The sequence below is a fragment of the Pseudophryne corroboree genome, chromosome 1 (genome assembly GCF_028390025.1).
Source record: "Pseudophryne corroboree isolate aPseCor3 chromosome 1, aPseCor3.hap2, whole genome shotgun sequence".
Classification (NCBI taxonomy): domain Eukaryota; kingdom Metazoa; phylum Chordata; class Amphibia; order Anura; family Myobatrachidae; genus Pseudophryne; species Pseudophryne corroboree.
Genome location: NC_086444.1, coordinates 878802442 through 878826142, shown reverse-complemented (window position 1 = coordinate 878826142; position 23701 = coordinate 878802442). Strand labels below are relative to the sequence as shown.

At 44.9% G+C, this 23701-nt stretch overlaps 1 protein-coding gene across 6 annotated transcripts in view; it reads right to left on the bottom strand.

Moving 5' to 3' along the window:
* The window catches only part of ANKRD17 (ankyrin repeat domain 17), a 405562-nt gene that overhangs the window by 25010 nt on the left and 356851 nt on the right, over positions 1 to 23701 (bottom strand). For all 6 annotated transcript variants that reach the window (XM_063920096.1, XM_063920092.1, XM_063920091.1 and 3 more), the window contains 7 exons: positions 23132 to 23294; positions 22940 to 23035; positions 21600 to 21716; positions 20856 to 21027; positions 19447 to 19879; positions 12445 to 12600; positions 10850 to 10999 (listed from right to left, as the gene is read on the bottom strand). In XM_063920096.1, coding sequence (XP_063776166.1) covers positions 10850 to 10999; positions 12445 to 12600; positions 19447 to 19879; positions 20856 to 21027; positions 21600 to 21716; positions 22940 to 23035; positions 23132 to 23294 — 1287 coding nt within the window. The remainder of the gene's footprint in view (positions 1 to 10849; positions 11000 to 12444; positions 12601 to 19446; positions 19880 to 20855; positions 21028 to 21599; positions 21717 to 22939; positions 23036 to 23131; positions 23295 to 23701) is intronic.

Below are 23701 nucleotides of genomic sequence, written 5' to 3'. Positions count from 1 at the left end.
TTGAAAGACTTCTGGATGGAGGCTCCACTCTCCGGCGTGTACGTCCTGACAACTGAGGAAGTCCGCTTCCCAGTTGAGGACTCCTCTAATGAACACTGCAGCTATGGCTGGCAGATGGCATTCCACCCAACAAAGTATTTTTGACACTTCCATCATTGCCATGCGGCTTCGAGTGCCGCCTTGATGATTTATGTATGCCACCGTGGTGGCGTTGTCCGATTGTACTTGAACAGGCCTGTTCCGTACTAGAGGCAGGGCTAGTGTCAACGCATTGAACACTGCCCGCAATTTCAGAATGTTTATCGGGAGGAGAGATTCCTCCCTGGTCCACCGACCCTGAAGAGTGTGTTGCTCCAACACCACGCCCCAGCCCCGCAGACTGGCATCCGTTATCAGAAGGACCCAGTTGGAGATCCAGAAGGGACGACCCCTGCTCAGTTGCTGGTCCTGTAGCCACCAGCTCAGTGACAAGCGAACCTCCAGAGTCAAGAAAATCATGCGAGTCCTGATCCGGTGAGGCAGGCCGTACCACTTGGAGAGTATCAACCGCTGCAGAGGGTGGGAATGAAATTGAGCGTACGCTACCATGTCGAAAACCGACGCCATGAGGCCCAGTACTTGCATCGCAGAGTGTACAGACACCCGTGGGCGAGAGAGGAAGCATCTTATCTTGACCTGAAGTTTCAGGACCTTCTCCAGAGACAAAAAAAAACGCTGGTTTTGGGTGTCCAATAGCGCTCCCAGGTGCACCATGCTCTGAGCAGGGACCAGGGAAGATTTCTTCCAGTTGATGAGCTACCCGTGGGCTTGCAGGAATTGGACCGTCAGATCCAGATGACAGAGGAGAACCTCTGGAGAGTTTGCCAGGATCAACAAGTCGTCCAGATACGGCAGGATCCTGATAGCCTGACGGCGGAGTAGAGCAGTCATGACCTTGGTGAAAATTCTTGGAGCCGTGGTCAGACCGAAAGGTAAGGCCTGGAATTGAAAATGTAGGTTGCCAATAGCAAACCGCAGGTATTGCTGATGCGACACTGCAATAGGTATATGCAGGTAAGCATTCTGTATGTCCAGGTATACCATATAGTCCTTGGACTCCAAAGCCAGAAGAATAGAGCAAAGAGTATCCATACGGAACTTGGAAACTTTCACATATTTGTTCAATGACTTGAGGTTGAGAATGGGCAGAGGGGACCCATTCGGTTTCGGGACTAGGAACAGCGTGGAATAGTACCCCCCTGCCTCTCTGAGCCAGAGGCACCGGTACCATCACTCCTGTATCCAAGAGAGATTGCATCACCAAATGGAGAGTTTTTGCTTTTACCTGATCCAAAGGGATGTTTGTTGAGCAAAACAGGCGAGGGGGACGTTTCTTGAAAGAGATGGCGTATCCGTGAGTAAACCGTAGAAGTCGGCCTCCCACCCTGGGATCCCCCAGGGGGAGGACCGTCCCGTCATGCAGCAGGCTTGTCTGTTTTGGAAGCAGGCTCACGGGCAGCCCAGGCACGTTTAGGTTTGGGCTTAGAGGTTTTGGAAGTGCGAGCCTGTTACGGGATCTACGGACCAGGACTGCAACCAGAGAATCCGGCGAGCCAGAATGGATGTAGTAGACGCCTTGGCCGCCAGGACACCTGCATCAGATGCCGCCTCTTGAATATAATGAGAGGCTGTAATAATATATGAAAGACATTGTCTAGCATTATCAGGAAAATCCGACGGTAGTTCCACTTCAACTTCCTGAACCCAGGCTTTAATAGCTTTTGCCACCCAAGAAGCCGCAATAGTGGGCCTATGCACAGCTCCAGCAAGAGTGTAAATGGACTTCAAGCAACCCCCCATACGCTTATCCGTCATTTCCTTCAGCGAGGTGACGGTATTGGAAGGCAGAGCAGAGGACACCACCAGACGCACGACTTGTGAATCCACCGGGGGAGGTGTTTCCCAATTTTTACTCAACTCTGCAGCGAGGGGATAATGAGCTAGCATCTTCTTAGACAGGGAAAAAAAATTTCTGGGATTCCTGACGAATACCAACCAAGTGGGTAGAATGAGGTAAAACTAATTTAGTAACCTTCTGACGTTTAGATTTGAAGAATCAGCCTGATAGCCTCCAAGAGGTCAGGAACATCCACTTGTGTCAGAGGTTCCCCATCAGAAGCATCTGCATCAGTGTCTGAAGGGTCAGCATAAGCGCCATCTTCATTGGATGAGGTATCCGAAACATGGGTGGATTGTGAGGAAGTAATGGCCCGTTTAGATGACCCCTTGGTCTTAGGCGGGTGAGAGTCAGGATTTTGCTTAGCAAGAGACTGATTTAATTGCTGTAACTGAGAGGACAGTGTATCTGCCCATGGCGGATTAACTGCAGGGACAATATGTGGCTGTAATGGCACGGGAGGTCCCATAGGGGGCACAATTCTAGTTACTAGCGTAGTCAGTAAATTAGAGAAAGCAGCTAAGGTGGGTCTTGATTTGCCCCCCGTTGCTGCAGACTGACCATGGGGTATAGAAGCCCCAGTACCTGAACCCTCAGCTGCTATGTTTTCCTCCGAGTAATCCGTGGCGTCAACACTGCATGATGCAGGATCAGCCATGGATCCACCACCCTGTTTAGCAGATATTGTATGTAAGCGCAACCTTAGGGTGTAATAGTACAATATAAGCAGACAAATTACTGGACAAAAAAGACCCTGTATTGTGTGACTGCAAAGCAGAGCATAGAGGATTTAAGAGGTATGTGGTGACTGTAAAACACAGAGAAAAATGTGATGTCAACACAGGAACTACTATTGGTTGATTGATGAGTTCCGCTCTGTCATCATGAAACCCCAAATACGGTGGCTTGCATGACAAGGCACCCAAATCTGAAACACGCCTTGCCGAAGCTAAGGCTAGAAGAAAATTTTTTTCCAAGTGAGAAACTTTATATCCACTTGCTGTAAGGGTTCAAAATATGAAGACTGTAAGAAATCTAAAACCAGATTCAAGTCCCATGGCGCTGTAGGTGGAATGAATAGAGGCTGAACTCTGAGGACACCTTGCAGAAAAGTGTGTATAGACGGCAATAGAGCCAATCGTCTTTGAAAGCAAATTGACAAAGCAGATACCTGCACCTTTAGTGTAGATAAACGCAGTCCTCCATCTAAACCCGTCTGTAGAAATAACAAGAGACGGGATAACTTGAAAGATGATGTCGGAAACTTCCGAGCTTCACACCAACCTATATAGGCACGCCAAATTCTGTAATAATGAGCTGCCGTAACCAGCTTCCTAGCTCGTAACATGGTTGGTATAACCAATTCTGGAATGCCCTCTCTTCTTAAGAGGGCGGTCTCAACAGCCACCCCGTCAAACGCAGCTGTGCTAAATCGGGGTAAAGGAACGGACCCTGTTGTAACAGGTCTGGACGTAGTGGGAGCGGCCAAGGATCGTCTGCGAGTAGTCCGCGGAGATCCGAGAACCAAGCTCTCCGAGGCCAATGAGGCGCCACTAGTATGACTGTGACAGACTCTTTTGATCCGTTTTAGCACCAGAGGGAGCAGCGGAAACGGTGGAAACAGATACACAAGGCTGTACGGCCACGCGACGGTGAGAGCATCCACCGCCACTGCCTTTGGATCTCTCGTTCTGGACACATACTGGAGCGTTTGGTGATTGTGTCGAGACGCCATCAGGTCCACCTGAGGATAACCCCACCGCTGAACCAACATGTTAAACACTTCTGGATTTAATGCCCATTCTCCTGGATGAAAATCCCGACGGCTGAGATAATCCGCCTCCCAGTTGTCCACTCCCGGAATGAACACTGCTGACAATATCACCTGGTGGTATTCCGCCCAATTTAGGATTCGAGCTACTTCCCGCATTGCCATACGGCTTCTCGTTCCTCCTTGTTTGTTGATGTATGCGACTGCCGTCGCATTGTCTGACTGCACCTGGACAGTGTGAGACCGAAGCATGTGCACTGCTTGTCGTAGCGCATTGTAAATTGCGCGGAGTTCCAGGACATTTATAGACAGCAATCTTTCGTGATCCGCCCAGAGACCCTGGAGCTGACAATTTTGAACTACAGCTCCCCAACCTCTGAGACTGGCGTCCGTCGTTAGAATTATCCAATTCCAGCCGCCGAACAGTTTCCCTGCAGGTTAAATTGTGTTCTTTGAGCCACCAGAGCAGAGACACCCTTGCCCTTGGCGACAACCTCACCCTGTGGTGAATCTGCAGATGCGAACCCGACCACTGTGCGAGCACATCCAGTTGAAATGGACGCGAGTGAAATCTTCCGAACTGAAGCGCTTCGAAAGCCGCCACCATTGTGCCTAAGAGGCGAATGCACAAATTTACAGAGACTGTGCGTGGCTTGAGCACTAATTGTACCAGATGGCGAATAATCTGTACTTTCTGTTGTGGTAGGTAAATTCTTTGATTGACCGTATCGAAATTCATACCTAGGAATTGAAGGCGTTGAGACGGAATTAGATGTGATTTCTTGAAGTTGACAATCCAACCGTGGTGAACTAGTACATTGTACGTTAGCAGCGCATGTTGGAGAAGTATCTGTTGAGACGGAGCTTTGATGAGCAGATCGTCTAAATACGGAACTATTGTCACTCCCAGGGATCTGAGATGAGCTATCATCACAGACATCACTTTGGTGAATACCCGAGGCGCTGACGATAGACCAAACGGTAGAGCCTGAAACTGGTAATGGTTCTGGCGTATTGCAAACCGCAAGAACCTCTGATGAGGCTGCCAAATCGGAATGTGTAAGTACGCATCCTTGAGATCTAGCGCAATCATGAACTCCTCTGGCTCTAAACTTGCAATCACTGAGCGCAGAGATTCCATTTTGAATCTGTAATAAGTTACGTACCGATTGAGACCCTTTAAGTTCAATATTGGTCTGACTGAGCCATCCGGCTTCGGTACCACAAACAGACTGGAATAATAACCCTGACCCTGTTGGTGTACAGGGACCGGAATCAAAACTGCTGAATCCAGCAGGGACTGAATGGCAATTTGCAGAACCGCCCTCTTGTCGTCCGACAGAGGCAATCCTGTCTTGAAAAACCGCAGTGGCGGAAGACAATCGAACTCTATTTTGTAACCTTTTAACACTAAATTGCGGATCCACCCATCCGCGGATGTCTGGAACCACGCCAACTGGAACGTCTGAAGGCGTGCTCCCACAATCGGAGAACCGAGATGGGCTGGTAGCCCGTCATGCCACTGGCTTGTCGGTAACCTTAGCGTCCTGACGACTTGTGTTGGTTTGTTGGAAACCACGTCCACGACCACGTCTACCAGGCGTGGCTGTTCCTCTGCCACGTCCTCGAAAGGACTGAGGTCTAAAGGATTTGAACGAAGGTCCAGAGTACCTCCTTCTTGGTACCGGTGGAGGCAACGGTAAGAAAACCGACTTTCCTCCCGTAGCCTCAGAAATCCATGTGTCCAATTCAGGACCAAACAACTTCTTGCCATCGTAAGTAACGCCTCTATACCTCGTTTGACCTCTGCCTCCGCTTGCCAAGAACGCAGCCAGAGTGCTCGTCGTGCCGTAACTAGCGACGATGAAATACGAGAAGTGAGTTGACAGACGTCAGTAGAAGCTGTACAGAGATACTCCGCAGCCTCACACATTTGATCAGCAAGAAGTAAAAGGTGTTCGTCATGTAGGGCAGACTTAAGTTCTGTTATCCATACTATGAGCGCCTTAGTGACCCAGATACCAACCAAGCAAGTTCTCAGCAGCACTCCTGCTGCTACATACATGGACTTCAGCATAGTTTCTATTTTGCGATCTGAAGGGTCTTTAAGCGTAGTAGCCGCTGGCACTGGTATGGTTAATTTCTTTGTAAGCTTCGACACTGACGAATCAACTATTGGTGGATTCTCCCATGTACATGTCACAGAGTCTGGAAACGGGTAACTAGACTTAAATCTGCGAGGTATAGAAAACCGTTTATCTGGAGTCTGTCGTGTTTCTACTAACATCTTATTAAGAGACTCCGACACAGGAAAACTTATTGGAGTTCTTTGTCGTTTAGTAAATATGACCTGATCATTTGTGAGAGGCTCCTCAGTTTCTGTAAACTTCAGAGACTGACGCACCGCTCTGATGAGATTATCAATACCTGAGCTTTTAAAATCCTCACTATCTGACTCCACTTCGCCCTCCTCACCCTCATCTTGTGCCGTGAGGTCTGGCATGGAATCGTCAGAATGCAACATAGCAGAAACTGGTAAATCATAAGACATATGAAATTTATCCCGTCTACCCAAAATGGATTTGGACCTTTCGCAAGGCTGAGACACCTCCGGTAGTTCTGGCGGTCTCACCCTAGACTCAGATCTTGCTGTTTCCCGCTCCTGTCGAGCGGCGCCCTGCTGTTACATAATCACCGTGCTGTAAGGCCCCCCCTCCCCCCTGCATGCTCCGTTTCGGAAGCAGAGCGGGCGGGCAGCGCAGCGTGTGGGGCCGCCAGCGGGAGCCGGGTAGCGGGACGCGCAGGGACTGAGAAGGGAGCGCGTCTTGAAGCGATGTGAGCTGTGGCCGTGCAGCGGTGGGGCCCGGAGCAGCGGCGGGCGTCTGCAGAGGGATCCCGGCATCAGTAACAATGTCCCCAGCCAGCGGGTCGGCAGCGGGAGCTGACCGCCCCGTTCACATACCTTGACTCTTGCTGCTTGTGATGAGGCTCCGACGGGGCTTCTCTGCAAGCGCCGGCCAGCCTGTGCAGGAGGTCTGTGTGGCTGTGAGGGAGCTCATTCAGTGAGGACCGACACGCCACTGCTGCTATTAGCAGCTTGCACTATCCCTGACCCTGCCTTTTGGAAGGGGGAAAGGGATGTGTATGAAAAAAGAAAAGCTTAAAACAAAAATTATTCAAAAGAATCGTGGACCCAGCCACAATGACCTGTTGCTACTTCGAGCACAGAAAAAACACTGAGGTACTTGGGGATATGGAGGGGTGGAGTGTTCTAAATTTAAATATTCAGTGCCCTGTTCCTACAGAAACCGTCCATATCCCAAGAGTACTCCAGTGACCCCTAGTGGATGAAAAAGAAAAAGTGGATTAAGAGGTAATCCGACCTGTACCCCTTGCCATGGTGGGCTAGTGGGGTCCCTGTACGGCCACAGTGTCCACGCCAGCATGGCGGCCCGTCTCCTAGAGACCGTGGCGGATCGCGGTTTTCAGCGGGTCCCGTCTGGGGGACACTCTTACCTCCTCCCTGAAATGCGGCCGTGCGATCCTGGAGAGCAGCGGCAAGTGTGTGTGCCTGAAGAGAAACTGGAGCCCTCCGCTGTAAGTACCCGGGCAACCAGGGCGTGGGAGTATACAGCGCCGCTGGGGGAGATGAGGGAGCCGCAGCACGATATATCAGAATGACATATAGCACTTTTAAGTGCCTGTGCTGCGGCCCTTGAAGTCTTCTATCTTTTAAAAAAGCTCTTTTCAGGTAGCTGCCTGTACTGCAGGCACCAACTTACAAACTGAGCTCCTGTGCACGGAGGCGGGGTTATAGAGGAGGCGGCGCTGTGCATCTTGGGAACAGTCAAAGCTTTTAGCCTGTTGGTGCCTCGGATCAAGTTCCAACTCTACACCCCGACGTTATCCCTGTAGAACCCCCAGTGTACCCCGCTGCAGAAAAAGGTTAGATACTGAGACTTAGACTTCCCGCTCTAAAACGGTCTTCTTATACAGCACTATATAGGAAAAAGAAAATCTGCCTTCCAAATAAAGAACTCCACAAAAAGGGTACAAAAGACTATTCTACATGAATTGCTTAAATTCTGTATCTCAGGTGAAAGTGTTTTTTTCGAAAGAAGCCAATTCTCAAAATGGCATCTATATCATACTGCAAATATAGCAATATACGAGCCACCATGTTGAAGCAAGACCTGTGTATTCCCTTCTTTTCAAACTAGAAAATGCAAGCCATCCACACCTCCACCTTAAGCATGGTCTCAACCACCCTTTGCCTAAAGGATCTAGCTAGACAACTACAACTTTAAAGCCAGTCGTGCTAAACCCCGGTCTTGACAGGTATTGCTGCTATTTTGAGAATATATGTGAAACACAACCTTCTTGGTCACTACAGTGGATATGAACCCCCCTAAATGAGCTTCTTTAAGATCAATGGAAGCACTTGAGGAAACAGGAACACAAACAAAATGATAATTCCAAGGGGTAAAAGTGTGCCTACCAACAATACCTTTGAATTCTTGTCTTTGAACATTAAAGCTCAAAACAAGATGATACTTGACACTGGGCTGATATTTTCTTGCAATCCATAGATAGACTATTAGATTGAGAGACAATTCCCCAGTGCATATAGGGGGTAATTCCAAGTTGATCGCAGCAGGAAATCTTTTAGCAGTTGGGCAAAACCATATGCACTGCAGGGGAGGCAGATATAACATTTGCAGAAAGAGTTAGATTTGGGTGTGGTGTGTTCAATCTGCAATCTAATTTGCAGTGTAAAAATAAAGTAGCCAGTATTTACCCTGCACAGAAATAAAATAACCCACCCAAATCTTACTCTTTCTGCACATGTTATATCTGCATCCCCTGCAGTGCACATGGTTTTGCCCAACTGCTAAAAAATTTCCTGCTGCGATCAACTTGGAATTACCCCATAGTGCATGCTTCCCGAGACTATATGATTCCAAGTTTAAAATCCCAGGAATCAAAATCAACACCACTGCTGTGGTATTCCATTCATAGGATTATTAAACTTGTTTCTGTTACAGTAAGGAAGCTCTTGGTGCCTCAATGATAGTTAAGGTATACCACTGCTGTGGCACTGTCTGATCATTTTTAAAACTCAAAAAATGAACATATGTAGTTCATGGATCATGAGCGTGGCACTGAAGAGCCATATCACTTCAGCCCACAAGGCAATCTCTGTTGTCATAATTACACAATTTCAAACTGTGAAAGTTGCAACCCTGTCAAGGTTGTCTAACGTCAGCCGCCAAATGAAAAACTGTTTACTCTTTGGTGACCGTCTGATGAAGTGGTTGGTCAAGTCAAGGTGTTCCATTTTTGTATAACGGAGTAGAACCTACAGCTGTACCACCTCAAAATGAAAGATAACCTTCCCTAAGAATTTTACACAAAATGAGCAGACTCTAATATGCAATAACCAATTCTCCTAATCCCTGTAATGCAGTGGTTCTCAATCTCAACCATAAAGTTTTCTCAACATGTCTTGTTGAGGATTTCTGTGGAAGGAGGTGGGATAATTACTGAATCAGCAAAACAGATTAACTCGGTTGTGCATAATTAAAGAAAACCACAAAACTTTACCTGTTGCTGGTACTTGTGGGCTGGAGTTATAGAACCACTGCTGTAATGAAAGAATATTGTTCTCTGGCAAGAACACCAGCCCCAAGAAAAGTAGGGTATAACAATCACCCCGAATGGCTCCAGAAGAGCAGCCATAAGTGCCATATTATTTGTGGACACAAATTAAAAAATGATGGAACTGAATGGTATATCCGAGAAGGCACTTGTATCCTTCATAAATGGGGACATATCCTTTATATCTAAGGCCACCATAAAATTGAGACCTGTCGAAATCATAGCACATAAAGGCTCAATCTTGAACTTTTTCACCTGAAAGCTGGATGTTTTAGTGACTTTAGGTTCAAAATAGGCAGTCAAAATCAGCCTGGTTTCTGAACCATGAAGATATACAAGTAGAAAGGCAATCTAGTTCTGATTTTATAAGACTGTAATGCCCATCTCAGAGAAGATTAAATTGGTACCCGTAGGGCAAAATGGTGTGTGTTGTCTCTCGGTATAGTGGTAATGAATAACAGAGTGTGGACTGCACAGGACCTATGATAAATCCCAAACATCAGATTTCTCTCACCAAAGTGTCTGAGATGGAATTGAATCACCAGGCATGGAAGAGACACAGAGTAGCTTCCACATGGGCAGGCAGGCAGCACGCCATACTGACTTGTCTGAGAACTTGGAATATATTACCGAAGTCAGATTAATAAGGTAGTTGAAGAGCTGTGAAGAGGAGATATCCACCCCAGGGCCTGGAAGTGTGGTGAGCGGCGTACAGATGTGTCCACAAACATCTAGCCTCCTGGCACGTTAAACAGCCCTTCTAGTCACGCCATGCCGTGACTCGGTAGTGCAGATTGTCTTTACATGCAACTTCAATTAAAATGTGTTATTCGATGTGAATAGGATGCACACGCAGCTTATGCCGATTAAAATAAGTGGCATGCCTATATTCTGTGTATGACCGTGGCTGTATCTGCTAGCTGTTCCTAGGAAAACACTGTAAAGTACAATGTTGTACGCAGATACAGCTGCAGACGCACAGAGAATACAGGCATGACGCATATCATTTTAATCAGCAGAGTCTCCTTGTGCATCCTATTCGCATAGTGATGATAATAAAACCATTTTCGGCAAAAAAAAAAAAAAAAAGTCGTCCAACGCTGAGTTGCAAGGGACCTGTTGGCTCACTCACGCCAGGCATCTCTCACTACGTGGCATATTGAGGCAAGATGTATTAGGACACATCTGTAAGTTCAGCAATGGACTGGGACAAGAACCTCAACAAGACTGGTTCTGCCTTTTCAATCAGCTGCTACGTATAATTTTATAGAATGCACTTGATAGATGTTACTTCAACTCTGATTGGTTGCCATGGGCAACTTCTCCGCTGGCTCACTTCACCACTCTTTTCATTGCTTCATGAATATAGATCCCTAAAACTGTAGAAGCTATTTTTACTTTACTAGTGAAAAGAAAACGGTTACTGTATATTGATATTGCAAATGAGGCATTTAGTTGGTTCTATAAAATTCATCAGATTTTACCTGATGGTAATTATTCTATCACCAGTTTTGTCCTTCTGTTTGTCTATGTCAATATGTGCTCCTGTGAACTCTCTGATAGCATTGATGTTACATCCACCTCTGCCAATAACCCGTGAAATGACTGTAGATGGCACAGACACTTTCTTTGACCTGAAAAAAACAAAAATGATATGTAATTTACTATAAATAACACAGTCCTTTTCAATCAGAGAGAAACTAAGAGGGAAAAAAAAATGTCCTTCAAACACAGGCCACATAAGGCAAACCTAGGACAAAACCACCGTACAAAATCAACTAGATGAGAATAGGAATCAGCTCAGACATGTCCTGCCTGGTGTGCGCTACCACCTCACATTACAAAGGGGCCTGAAAAGTTTACACTAAGTAATTTGGTTCGACAGAACACTATCACTGAGGTTGCCCCCCCAGATACAACTCTGGAACTACTCCTTTTTGACAGTATGATAGAAAAAGGGAGTAAAGTACACAGATTTAAATTATCAGACCCCACAGGAAGCAAAATTCCCTATAACTTGCTTCCATTACTTGTGCTAGAAGATATAGAGGAGGGCAGCAGCTTTGGGGTTTTCAGTGTCTGGTCAGCTAGGCAAGTATTTCTGAGAGGAAAAGCCAACCATGGTGGAGAATTGACAAGAACGGGCTCCTCCATCTCTGAATCCAGAAAGGTCAGAGTGAAATCATGACTGGATCCCTCTCTTATCCCTAACAGTTCCTGCCTTCATACACTATCTCACCTGAGCCCTTAAAGTACAATGGTGAGTACGCGCACAGCATGTGTGCAATCATTGGCAGCTGGCAGACCACAGCTCTACGATGCTCTTTGGCCAGCATGAGATTAGTAGAAGAGCTACCTTCTGCACTTACAGAGCATGGGCTAATGCATTATGGCTGCCAGCTGATATGGTACCAGAAGCGTGGGGTCTGCGGTCAATACTTACGACAGTAATGACACGGTTAACCCACCAGAACTGTGCCACAAGAGAGGAGGGAGAGGCAGTTTGTGCTGCCCTTCCAGACCACAGTGTGGGGGGGAAGGGGGAATCGTTTCAAGCTATACAAAGGTGGGAATTCAAGTGTTTGAAAAGTCTGTTGGGTGTCTGTTTTTTTCCTATCTAACAGACAGGAAATAAACAGACACCCAATCGACTTTTCAAACATTTAAATTCCTCCCAAAGAGTCTGTTATCTACTATCCAAGTCCAAAGGATAGAGGGAGACCTTGCCGCCCTCCTACATCAATGAAACGGATCTTAAAAAATGGACAACTACAGAATTTGCCCATAGCATCTTCTCCAAACTTGTTTGATAAATTCCCCCAGTGTCTGATAAGCTGCCTGGCAATGTGATGGCTGAATGTAATTAAATACAAAATAAAAGCAAATAATGAATCTAAAATAAAAAGTGCAATAAACTGAACAAAACATACAACTGCCCTGCCACTGAGGCACTTAGAAAAAGATACTTTGTGCAGCTAGGAGTGCAGACTTTATGTCTTTCTTAAAACACCCAAGCAATACCATCATGTTTCCAGATATGGTGTGCTTCTTGTAAATGGAACAACGCCATTTGACTCACCTTCTGACCACTTCTTTCCACCCTTCCTCCCTCTTCTGCCCTCTCTTAGGGCTGGCTATGGTCAATTTTCCATTTGGAGACGAGAGTGGAGAAGGCCCTGTCTTACTGCTTGTGGACAATGAATTGCATGTTGCTTCGACAATGGATTCTGATAGCCTTTAAAACCGTAAAGAAATAGAGTTATTATGAAGTTTTATTTGCTTTCCTCATATTATCATGAGAGTAAAACTAGCAGCAACACAATATTAAGAAATTTTGTAGATTGATATGATATAAATACAGGAACTTTATGTTCTGGTACCAGATTTTAAATTTTTCACAAACTACACCTTAAATGCCATTATCTTTGTCTTACAGAATCATTACATCAATGGGATATTTGTAATTACAGTACATCAATTCCTATTCTCTGAAACACATAGGGGACACTGGAACCATGGGGGATTGTGGGTCATGCAGGAGTATAGACGCAAAGCAATTTTTTTTTTCCCCTCTACATCCATTAACTTTCTGGGAGACGGTTATTTACTAACCAAGCCCACAGGACAGAGGAGCATGAACCAAATTGCAAATAAGAGCAGAAAGGTTGGTCACTCACATTTTAAATAATGGAGTTGGATATTTAGCCAAAGTACAAAATATGTAGTTATGGTAGACTTACCGTCGCTAACTATTTTGCCTAAGTCCACAGTATCCACAAGAAAAACATTGGGATATGAGGTAGCGTCAGCGGACTGGCACCAACAATCAAAAGCATGGTCAGTCCCCTATATCCCCGCCTCCTAGCTCAGGCAAATCAGTTGTTTTCTAATGCTCAGGGCAGGAGCATCATAGATAGCCCTAATCAGGTGAGAAGAACACACATGTACACACTTCCGTACAAGAAGGAAGAGGTTAGTAGGTGTAAGGATCCTCAAACCAGGTGCGTCAGGGTAGTATCCCTGTGGATACTGTGGACTTAGGAGAAACAGAGTTATCGACTGTAAGTCTACCATAACTGCTTATTTCTCCTGCAGGGTCCACAGATTATCCAATGGATAAACATTGGGAAGTCCCAAAGCAATTTTAGTGGAGGGGACGCTCCTGATTGGACATGAGAATCCTTCGCCCGAATGCAGTGTATTGAGAGGCAAAGGTATCAAAGGCATAATGTCTAATGAATGTGTTAATGGAAGACCATGTGGCTGCCTTACATATCTGTTCGGCTGTAGCACCACGTTGTGCTGCCCATGAAGGTCCTACCTTACGGGTAGAATGAGCAGAGACATTAGTCGAAATAGGGAGATCAGCTTGAGAATATGCTTCTGAAATAGTCATCCGAAACCTCCTTGCCAGGATCTGCTTGTCAGCAGGCCATCCTCGCTTGTGAAATCCGTAGAGAACAAAGAGTGTCTGCCTTTCTGATGGCACTGGTATGATCCACGTAGATCCAATGATGCATCTCCCGCAGAAAGGTCCGGCCCTTGGAAAGCCGGGACTACAATTTCTTTGTTAATGTGGAATTTAGACACCATCTTAGGAAGATAACCAAATTTGATTCTGAGAACCGCTCTATCTGGATGAAATATCAGAAAAGGAGGGTGACATAATGCCCCCAAGTCTGAAACTCTTCTAGCTGAAGCAATAGCTAGTAGAAAGAGAACTTTAGCTGTCAACCATTTAAGATCCACTTGCTTTAGTGGTTCAAATGGGGCAACTTGAAGCGCCTTTAGAACTAAACTTAGATCCCAAGGAGCTGTAGGAGGAACAGAAGGAGGATGGATGTGAAGTATTCCTTGGAAAAAAGCGCAAAAAACTTCCTGTAGTTCAGCAATTATCTTTTAAAACCATACAGTCAATGATCACACCTGAACTCTCAAGGAAACCACCCGTAGACCTTTGTCCATTCCTGCCTGAAGGAATGCTAGGACTATAGAAACTCTGAAAGACCCAAGGTCAAATTTCCTGGCACTGCACCACTGAATATAAGCCTGCCATATTCGGTAATAAATGCGAGCTAGGATGGTTTCATTGGTAAGCATTGTTTGAATTACCTGTTGTGAAAATCCTCTTGCTTTCAGGATAGAAGTCTCAAGAGCCACACCGTCAATCCAGGTGCTTGTAATAACAAGGACCCTGAGACAGCAGAACTGGACGTTGAGGGAGTAGAAACGGAGTATCCACTGACAGCCTCTGCAGATCTGTGTACCTATGTCTTTTGGGCCAAGCCTGAGCTATTAGTATCACAGCACCCTTTCCCTGTTTTACCGTTCACATCACCCTGGGCAACAGGGTGATCGGTGGAAATACATAGGCCAGATGAAAGTATGAAAGTCCCATCTTACTGACAGGGCATCTACAAAGGTCGCTTTGGGATCCGTTGTCCTTGACTCGTATGCGGGAACTTTGCTGTCCTGACGGGAAGCCATGAGATCTATCTCTGGCAACCCCCACTCGGGTATAAAGCCCATTCGTTTGCATGAATGGCGCGTCGACTGAGAAAATCTGCTTCCCAGTTTAGGACTCCAGAATGAACACTGCGGACAAGGCTGGATGATGAAGTTCTGCCCACCTTAACTTGCGGCTTACCGCCTTCATTGCCTTTTGGCTGCGAGTTCCTCCCTGATGATTGAGGTACGCTACTGCATTGTCCGGGCAAATCTGAACTGGTTTCCACTGAAGAATGTCCTTTGCCTGAATGAGTGCCATATATATGGCCCGAAGTTCCAATATATTTGTTGGCAGGCAACTTTCTTCCTTGGTCCACTGCCCTTGGAAGTAACTTTTTTCTGACACTGTTCCCCAGCCCTGAAGGCTGGCATCCGTTGTCAGAACCTCCCAATCTGAGATCCAAAAGGGTCTCCTTTTGTCCAGATGGGATGTCTGTAGCCACCAGGCTAATGAACTTCTTACTTCCAGATGAAGGACCATAGTCTGAGTTTTTATTGTCTGATGTAACCCATTCCATTTGGAAAGGATCAGACGTTGCATAGGCCTCGAGTGGAACTGAGCATACGCCATGTCAAATGCTGACACCATAGATCCCATTCACATGCGTCGCTGTGTGAATGGATACCCTTGGACTGTGTAGCAGCTCCTGAATCCTCGACTGCATTGTGGATATTTTGTTCAGAGGTAAAACTACTCTCTGAAGACCCGAATCAAATACAGCCCCCAAGTGAGTCATCCGTTGTGACGGAACCAGGGACGACTTTGCCCAATTTATGAGTCAACCGTGTCTCTGTAAACAAGCTATTGTCTGTTGCAGAAGACACTGAAGCAATTCCTGAGATTGTGCCAGGATTAATAAATCGTCGCGGTATGGAAAAATCTTTATCCCCTGTCGACGGAGATAAGCCGCCATTACCACCATCATTTTGGTGAATAGTCTTGGAGCTGTAGTCAGTCCAAATGATAGGGCCTGAAACTGAAAGTGTTGCTGGAGGATAGCAAACCTGAGGTAGCACTGATGGTACTGTGCTATAGGAACATGCAAGTATGCATCCTGGATATCCAGGGATACCATAAAATCCTCTGGCTTCCTGGCCAAAATAATGGAACGTAAAGTTTCCATATGAAAAAGAGGCACCCAAAATGTATTGGCCGGAATGACCCATTTGGCTTCTGAACTAGAAACAGGTTGGAATAAAAACCTTGTCCTCATTGCGCAGGAAGAACTGGAATTATCACTCCTGACTGAAGTAACTTCTGAACTGCCTCTTGCAAGGCCCTGGCCTTCGTTTCCACTGAAGACGGGTTGGTACAAAAGAACTTTTAGGGAGGGTGTTTCACACATAACCGTGAGATATCACTTCTTGCACCCAGGGATCTGTGGTGGACTGCTGCCAGATCTGTGCAAAATGAAGAAGTCCCCCTCCCACCCTGGGATCCCCCAGGTGGCGGCCAGCACCTTCAGGCTGATGGCTTATCTTTTGGCTTAGAAGCAGGCCCTCTGGTAACCCAATGCTTTTTAGTCTTACCAGACTTGTCAGATTGAGAGTGTTTGCAATAACCCTTTCCTTTTGCTTTTCCCTGGGTCGGAAAGGGCCGAAAACCTAGGTCTAGATTTGTGTTGAAGGAAACGTCACTTCCTTGGAATCTGCTTCTGACTCCAAAATATTGTTTAAGCCTTTACCAAAAAAATATATATCTCCAGTAATAGGCAAAGACTCTAGAACTTTCTTGGACTCTGAGTCAGCCTTCCATGTACTTAGCCAAAGAGCTCTGCGAGCTGCTACTGCTGAGGCTGATGCTTGAGAGGCAATAGTACCCATATCCATGGCTGCATCTTCCATAAAAATAGCCACCTGTTTAATATGTGCAATATGGAATTTTTGCGCTCTAGATGCCAATGAAACATCATCCTCCAATGCATGAGCCCAGGTTGCCACTGCTTCTGCCATCCAGGCTGAAGCCATGGCTGGTCTTACAATTGCCCCAGACAAGGAGAAAATGTTTTTTTTAAAAACCATCTATTTTCCAATCCGTTACATCATGTAAAAATGTTGAAGGCAGAGGCAATGTAGATTGTCACATGACGTGCGTATCTATTTTGGGAGCCACTTCACTTTTTAAACAGTCCCCGGCAGGAAGAGGATAACGGGAATTAAATTTCTTTGGAATTCTAGACTTCTTACTGGGTGTAACCCAAGCATCTTGCATAATCTCCGCCAGCTGTTCTGACCCCGAAATTCAGTACTGACTGTTTTGTGACATTTAAACACAGGTGCCTTGGATTTTAACAAAGGCTTTGCTGCCTCCTCTAAGGATAGAATGATTTTCACAGTACTAAGCAGCTCAGGTATATCCAGTGAGCTGGGACCTTCATCCTCATCTCTGTATGCAGACCCGGAATGCGAAGAGTCCTCATCCTCTGAAGAGTCCCCATTTGAAACATGTGTAGACTGTAAAGATGTTGTTTCAGGTCTCTGTGATTTACTTTCCACAGGCCTTTCAGCCTGTTTCTGTTGAAATGCTGCAGATTCCTGGACTGGATGTGATAAACCCCAGGGGGAATGTTGCATGTAAGAGTTAACAGGGTAACATATCCCTGGTATAGGAGCTGGCCTTATCCGCTCAGCTATATTGGATAATGTCTGTGCAAAAGAAGCCCATAGGGGTTCAACCTGAACCTGTGCCTGCCTTGGATTATTCATGAGGCTTTGGTGAAAGCTAAAACAATTTGCACATAATCCATTTTCAACCAGATCCTGAGGTTAACCCAGCTTTGTATGACAAACATGAAATCAGTGTTGGTGCTGCTGTGGAGAGTGTATCCTTCTCACCCTTGCCTCTCAGACATGATAAACAAATCCCACACCTGTACAAGTGTTAACAACACAATTTGTAACTAAAATCACTTTAAAACTTGTTAAAGTGGCATATAATCCGATCCCTTGCACCAACATTGAGGATCAGTATATACACAGAACCTGACAGGAATAGTAAAGTCAGCAATCACACTAGCAATCGGTCACAAGTTATACATTAGTATAATAAGCAATATGAGCACATATTCAACTACAGATACATTTCAAGTATGTAGGAGAAACATACGTATTACTGCATTACCTTATACAGGACTTTAAATATATTCAGTCGCACAGCGAAAGAAAACAGCAGCAATAGTTTACTGACTCATATGCATCAGGCACTTATCCAACTACTCATACTTAATGTTAGGTAGAGACTTAGTGCTGTATCATCCGGCTCAGGAGAGTGGGATACAGGGAGACTTCACCCCGCTTCCAGGATCGATCAATACGTTCGTGAACGCTGAGTGGATCCAGACGCCAACAGTGTACACAAACGCCCAGTGAGTACAGACGTCCAAGTGAACACCGACGCACCAGTCACACAGCCGCCTATGCTGCGACTGGGTCCTTTAGATACACAGAGTCTCAGATGTAAGCAGGAAATCAGTTCATGGAGGGAAACTCGTAGGAAACTTGTCATGAACCGGTGGGGAGGGGCGACCAAGGGAGCATCTTACCCCCCCCCCCCCCCCCCCACTGCTGACATCAACCCCAGGGATCACGGCCTCACACTAATCGCTGGGGCCTAGCGCTGGTGCAACCAAGGTGGCAGCCACGTCAGTGACTGTTCAGTAAACTCCTTCCCGAAAACAGTGTGGCTGTGTTTTACGTCTCCCCCGCTAAGTAGAACTGACGCCTTTCCTTATAAGATGGATGGAATACAGCTATGGCTGTACTGTAAGCAGAGTAAGCTCTGCAATATACGGAGCAATATACTGGCCGGCAACATAGGTTGTCTGAATCTGTATAAGAACAGAAAGGCAAAGGTATGCACAGACTAATGAAATGCATTACTCATGAAAAAAAATGGGTAAATGAAATGATCTGACAAACTTTAATGTGTGGAATGATTTATGGCACTCGCAGCAGCACGAGCATTAGCAAGAGTTCTGCACTTATGAATTCTGCGAGTACAGCAGTTTTTCAGAGTGGACCAGAAAAAAAAAAAAGGGGGTCAAGAACACACCATTGTTGCCTAATATATTCCACCCCTTGATAGTGCCATTGTAACGAGATTATCAGTGTTATTCACTTTACCTGTCGTTGGTTCCAATGCTATGGCTGATGGGTTGGTGTGTAATATATATATATATATATATATATAGCAATCAATGAAGATGACATGAAAGCCACTTAAAACAAAAGACAACTTTTACATTTATGGTCCAGCATTAACATATTCAGATGACTCCTTGCTGATATTACCCGATTGCCGCGGCAATCATGAGCCGTTTGCCGTGACTAGTGTGCCCGACGCCGTACGTGTGCACTGCATACGCATCTACGATCCATAGGATTGCATGTGTGCCTAAGCTCTGGCAAACAGGTCGCACGTGGGCACAGCTAGTCACACACACACACACACACACACATATATATTTTACATACAAATTTAAATATACAATATTTTAAGAACTAGTGTGTGCTTAATAAAAGTGTATATTCTACTCATGTAAACAAAATCTAGAACATATCATAAAAGACTCACTTTACTGAAGTTTTAGAAGACACTTTTCTTTCCACCTTTGGAGAGGACACTAGAACAGAAGGCTTCTTTTTGCCATGTAGACTGCCATCATTGGTAGAAGAATGATTGTCACTCTTATTGCTGCTGTTGCTGCTCTCATCGCTACAGCTTGAGATTCTCATGTTGTCGCTGTCTCCACTTTCACTGGTGCTGCTACTTTTCGACTCTCCATTTAGCTTCTCCTGCTGCCCATACGTAATAGGGAGCTGGTCATCAAAGATAATCTGCACATTTTCCGCAATTTTGTTCTTTCTGCTTTTCCTCTTCATGCTGCTTGTGGTAATAGTATTATTTCTTTTTCCATGAGAGCCTGCTAGAGTGGTCCATGTAGCAGATATGCCAATTGTGGTGGTTGTAGTTGCACTAGGTGGTTCTGTTAAAACGGAGGGCTCATCTAATGAACACAAAGATGAAACGTTTTAAGTTTAGCCAACAGTCATACTAGCGATTACTGTTCTATAGCAACATTTTTGCCTGAAACAGCTCACATGCATAGGGTCCTAATCTGTGGTTACAACTAAGGGACTTATTGCTGAATCTAAATCCATGCTTCTCTGATTTCTGGCATGTAACAGCATGTGGTCCTCTCTACATGGTAACTACAGATTTGTCCTCATACACTACTGTTGCAGTGGCACCAAACAGCCCCACATCTGTAACAGCAGTGAGCCTGAATATGTATTTAGCTAAGAAGGTGGAGGAGCCGTACAAAACAGACTGTGGCACATGCCAGTACAGTAAGCAGTGGTGTCACAAGAGGGGTGCGCTGGGTGCGGCTAGCTCCCGGGTGTCACCCGCCGAGGGCAGACATCAAAATGCAAACTCCTGCTCAGTGACAGGAGCTGGGTGCTGCACTGTAACATTATGTGCAGCACTCGGCTCCTGTCACTGTGCAGGAGCTGGCACTGCAGCCACTGCACTCCACGGGGGCAACACGCATATCCCGAACACCTGACGAAAACAGGGGTCGGGATGTGAACCACCACCCTGTTCCGGTGGAGCCCCACCTCTTTTTCCGCAGCCCTGTTTCGGGTGTCATTGTGGTAAGTGACGCCTCTGCAGTAAGATGGGTCGTGCTGTAAGACTGCTGCAGTGGCAGGATGCTAATGTAAACAAATTTTGATAATTAGAAGCTGGTCATTATTACATATGGTGCCTTGTTAATGGTTTCATTAAAAGTTATAACTTTTGGTGACGTTTACAGAATGCAAAACAAAGCTATCTAGTGAAGAGATCTATGAGATACAGCTGTGCTGGTGCTGCTAAGATTGCAAATATAGATGCAATGTTGTTGCATCAACCCCTGGTTTCATACTCGACAATGCACCTATACTCATAGTACATTGAATAGTCATTAAAGATTGTTTCACCTTCAACTTTTTGCTTTTCTTTCTCTAGAGCAGCTTGGATCTCAAAGTTTTCTTTATTTTTAGCTTCGATTTCCTCCAGCTTCCGCCTCTGCTCCTCTTTCTTCTTTCTCCGCTTCTCCTTCCTTTTTTCTCGCTTTGCAGCCAAAGCCAGTCTTCTGCTTTCCTCTCTCAGCTAAAAGGAAACAAAAAAACTAGAAATAATCTACTACAGTCCTTCACTACTTCATAAGAGCCCCCCCACGCACCAAGTATGTGCTGTGCATAAAACACTGCAATGTAGACAATAAATTAGTTCACCTTCTTAAGAGAATACTGTCGCTATACCACCATTAAGCAGGTCTGTTTAAGCTGGGTGTTGCAGAGTCAAGTTGCTGGGGTTATACGTTCTATTCCAACCAAGGCATTATCTCTGTGGCATTTGTATGTTCCCTCCAGGTTTGCACGAGTTTCTCACATTAACAAATACATACTGCTAAGCTAATGCTTTTGTGTGGCAGATAATATAAAATGAGCAAAATTGGGGTAGGGTAGAATATAAATGACTAAAAAACTCTGGAAAGTGGCGCTTAATATGTCAATGCCATGTAAAGGTTAATAAGCCTACGAATATATTCAGCAGACATGACTTAATTATCACTTAATTGTTACATTTAGTAAGGAAACCAGTTCTCATCGTTCAATTTGGAAAAAAAATCCTATTACTACTGGTGAACTTGGAATTTAAACCTGGAAAAACAGCTCTACCTTTTCTAGATCCAGTTCCTCCAATAGGATACTAGCATTTTTGTTAGCTTCAGCAGCCTGTCTATCTTTGGCTTGCACAATTGACTCCATACAAAGGTGGCACTTCTTCAACATCTCCTGAAACAATATTATCAATGCTTTAAATCAGACCATTTTTAATGAATGAAAATAAAAAATAATAGCGGAGAAAGGGTAATTAAAGAAAATTGTTAGCCTGGTCCACACAGTCATCGAGGTGTGACAGAGATGACCCACTGTGTCTTTTACGGATCTCAACTTCCTTAGGTGGATCAGCAGCACTCATCTGTGTGCTAATGGCAGATATCTTTTCAATATGGGCTCTTCACGTCACTGATAGAAACTCCTTCCGCTCCGAACAATCCATTTACAAGTTGTCTCCGCCGTGTATGTGGAATGGGACAGCCAAGAATAAATTCTAGCTCTTCCACGAGTTATGGAATGGTCAGCGTGGTCAAGTTACATTACACGTCACAGGTACTTAGTCCCAGTTTACTTTGTGGGCTGGGGAACCTAAACTGACTGGAGCGCACTGATGGAGAGCTGGAAGTAGCAGAATGCAGCTATAAGCACTGGTGCCCGCACTCTCAGTGCAGGTGTTCAGTTGAATATCTGTACACCCGAGTGAATAAAACTAAAAGAATCTCCTACACAGAAGAAACAACCTACCCTACCCCATAAGCACAACATTTAAAAAAAGCTTTCTTCTAGGGGAGGGGCATAGAGGAGGAGAAGTCAGATCAACAAGCTCTGCTCCAGCACTTGCACCGTTTATACCCCACAGTACAGCAGTGTTCCCCAATATGGATTAAAGAGAAAGGGTCAAAAGGGTCAGTTTTGTTAAAGTGCCAGCTCCTCACACCACTAACCATACCCCAAGTGTGCCAGCAGCCTGACTTTCAGACGAAGTGGTACACCCTTTATTTAAACAATGAGGGGTATATTTACTAAGATGTGTTTTTGTTTTTTTTTAGAAGAGGGGATGTAGCCCATAGCAACCAATCAAATATCACTTAACATTTATCTAGCTGGTTCTAGAACATAATAGACAGACTCTGGTTGCTATGGGCAACATTCTCCACAAAAAAAGCTCACACTTTAGTAGTAAGTGTTGCTTACACAATGTTTTTACAAAAGAAGGCAAGTATGCTTTACAGCAGCAATTTGTTAAAATCTAATTTCAAGAATGCTGTATGACAAACAGATGAAATGGAAAAGATCAGACTTAAAGGGTATATACAGTATAAAACAAAGTAAGAAAAATAAACACAATAATAAAATCATTATATATATATATATTGATGCACTTACTTCGCCCTTACCTTATCTGTAATAGTGGCAATGTACCTCATGCACTCAGAGTCTGATGGGAACTGGTTTACCTCTTTCACAAGGTAACGCACTACTTTAACATGACCCTGCAATGCAGAAAACCATGAAGAGTTCAAGAAAAATGTAATTAAGTTGTGTCCCAGTTTGAAACATTGCTGTATATTCTGCAGTAAAAGACATACCTTTCTAAAGGCTGCCATAAGAGGAGTTATTTTCCTATTGTCTGCTGCATCTACATCTGCTCCAGCTTGCACAAGCAGTTGAACAACATCCAAATGACCTCCATTTGCTGCCAGCCAAAGTGGAGTGTTCCCCTTCTTGTTGCGCACATCAATATGAGCTCCCCTGGAAGAAATTGGTTCAATAAAAACACTACTGTATATCTATACTCTAGTTTATTTAATTACATATACACACATACATAATGTATATGTATACATTATGTATAACACATACGCTCTTGCCCACCACGACTGGCACAAGCAAATGCGATAACCATTTTCCTCAAGCTCAAATATTATAGCTCTATGTATATACTGTAATTCAATAGATAAATACACACATATGAAGGCCTTCTCCGACAAATGAAAAGAAAGCATTACTAACCATTTCCACAAAGAGAAAGTAAGTACATTTGCTTAGGTTAAAATTGTATGCAGGGCAGAGAATACTATTTAGAAAAAAAAAAAAAATCCCAAAATCTCCAAAAGGGGAACTCTCCTATCACAAGATGTATATCTTATCCAAAATCC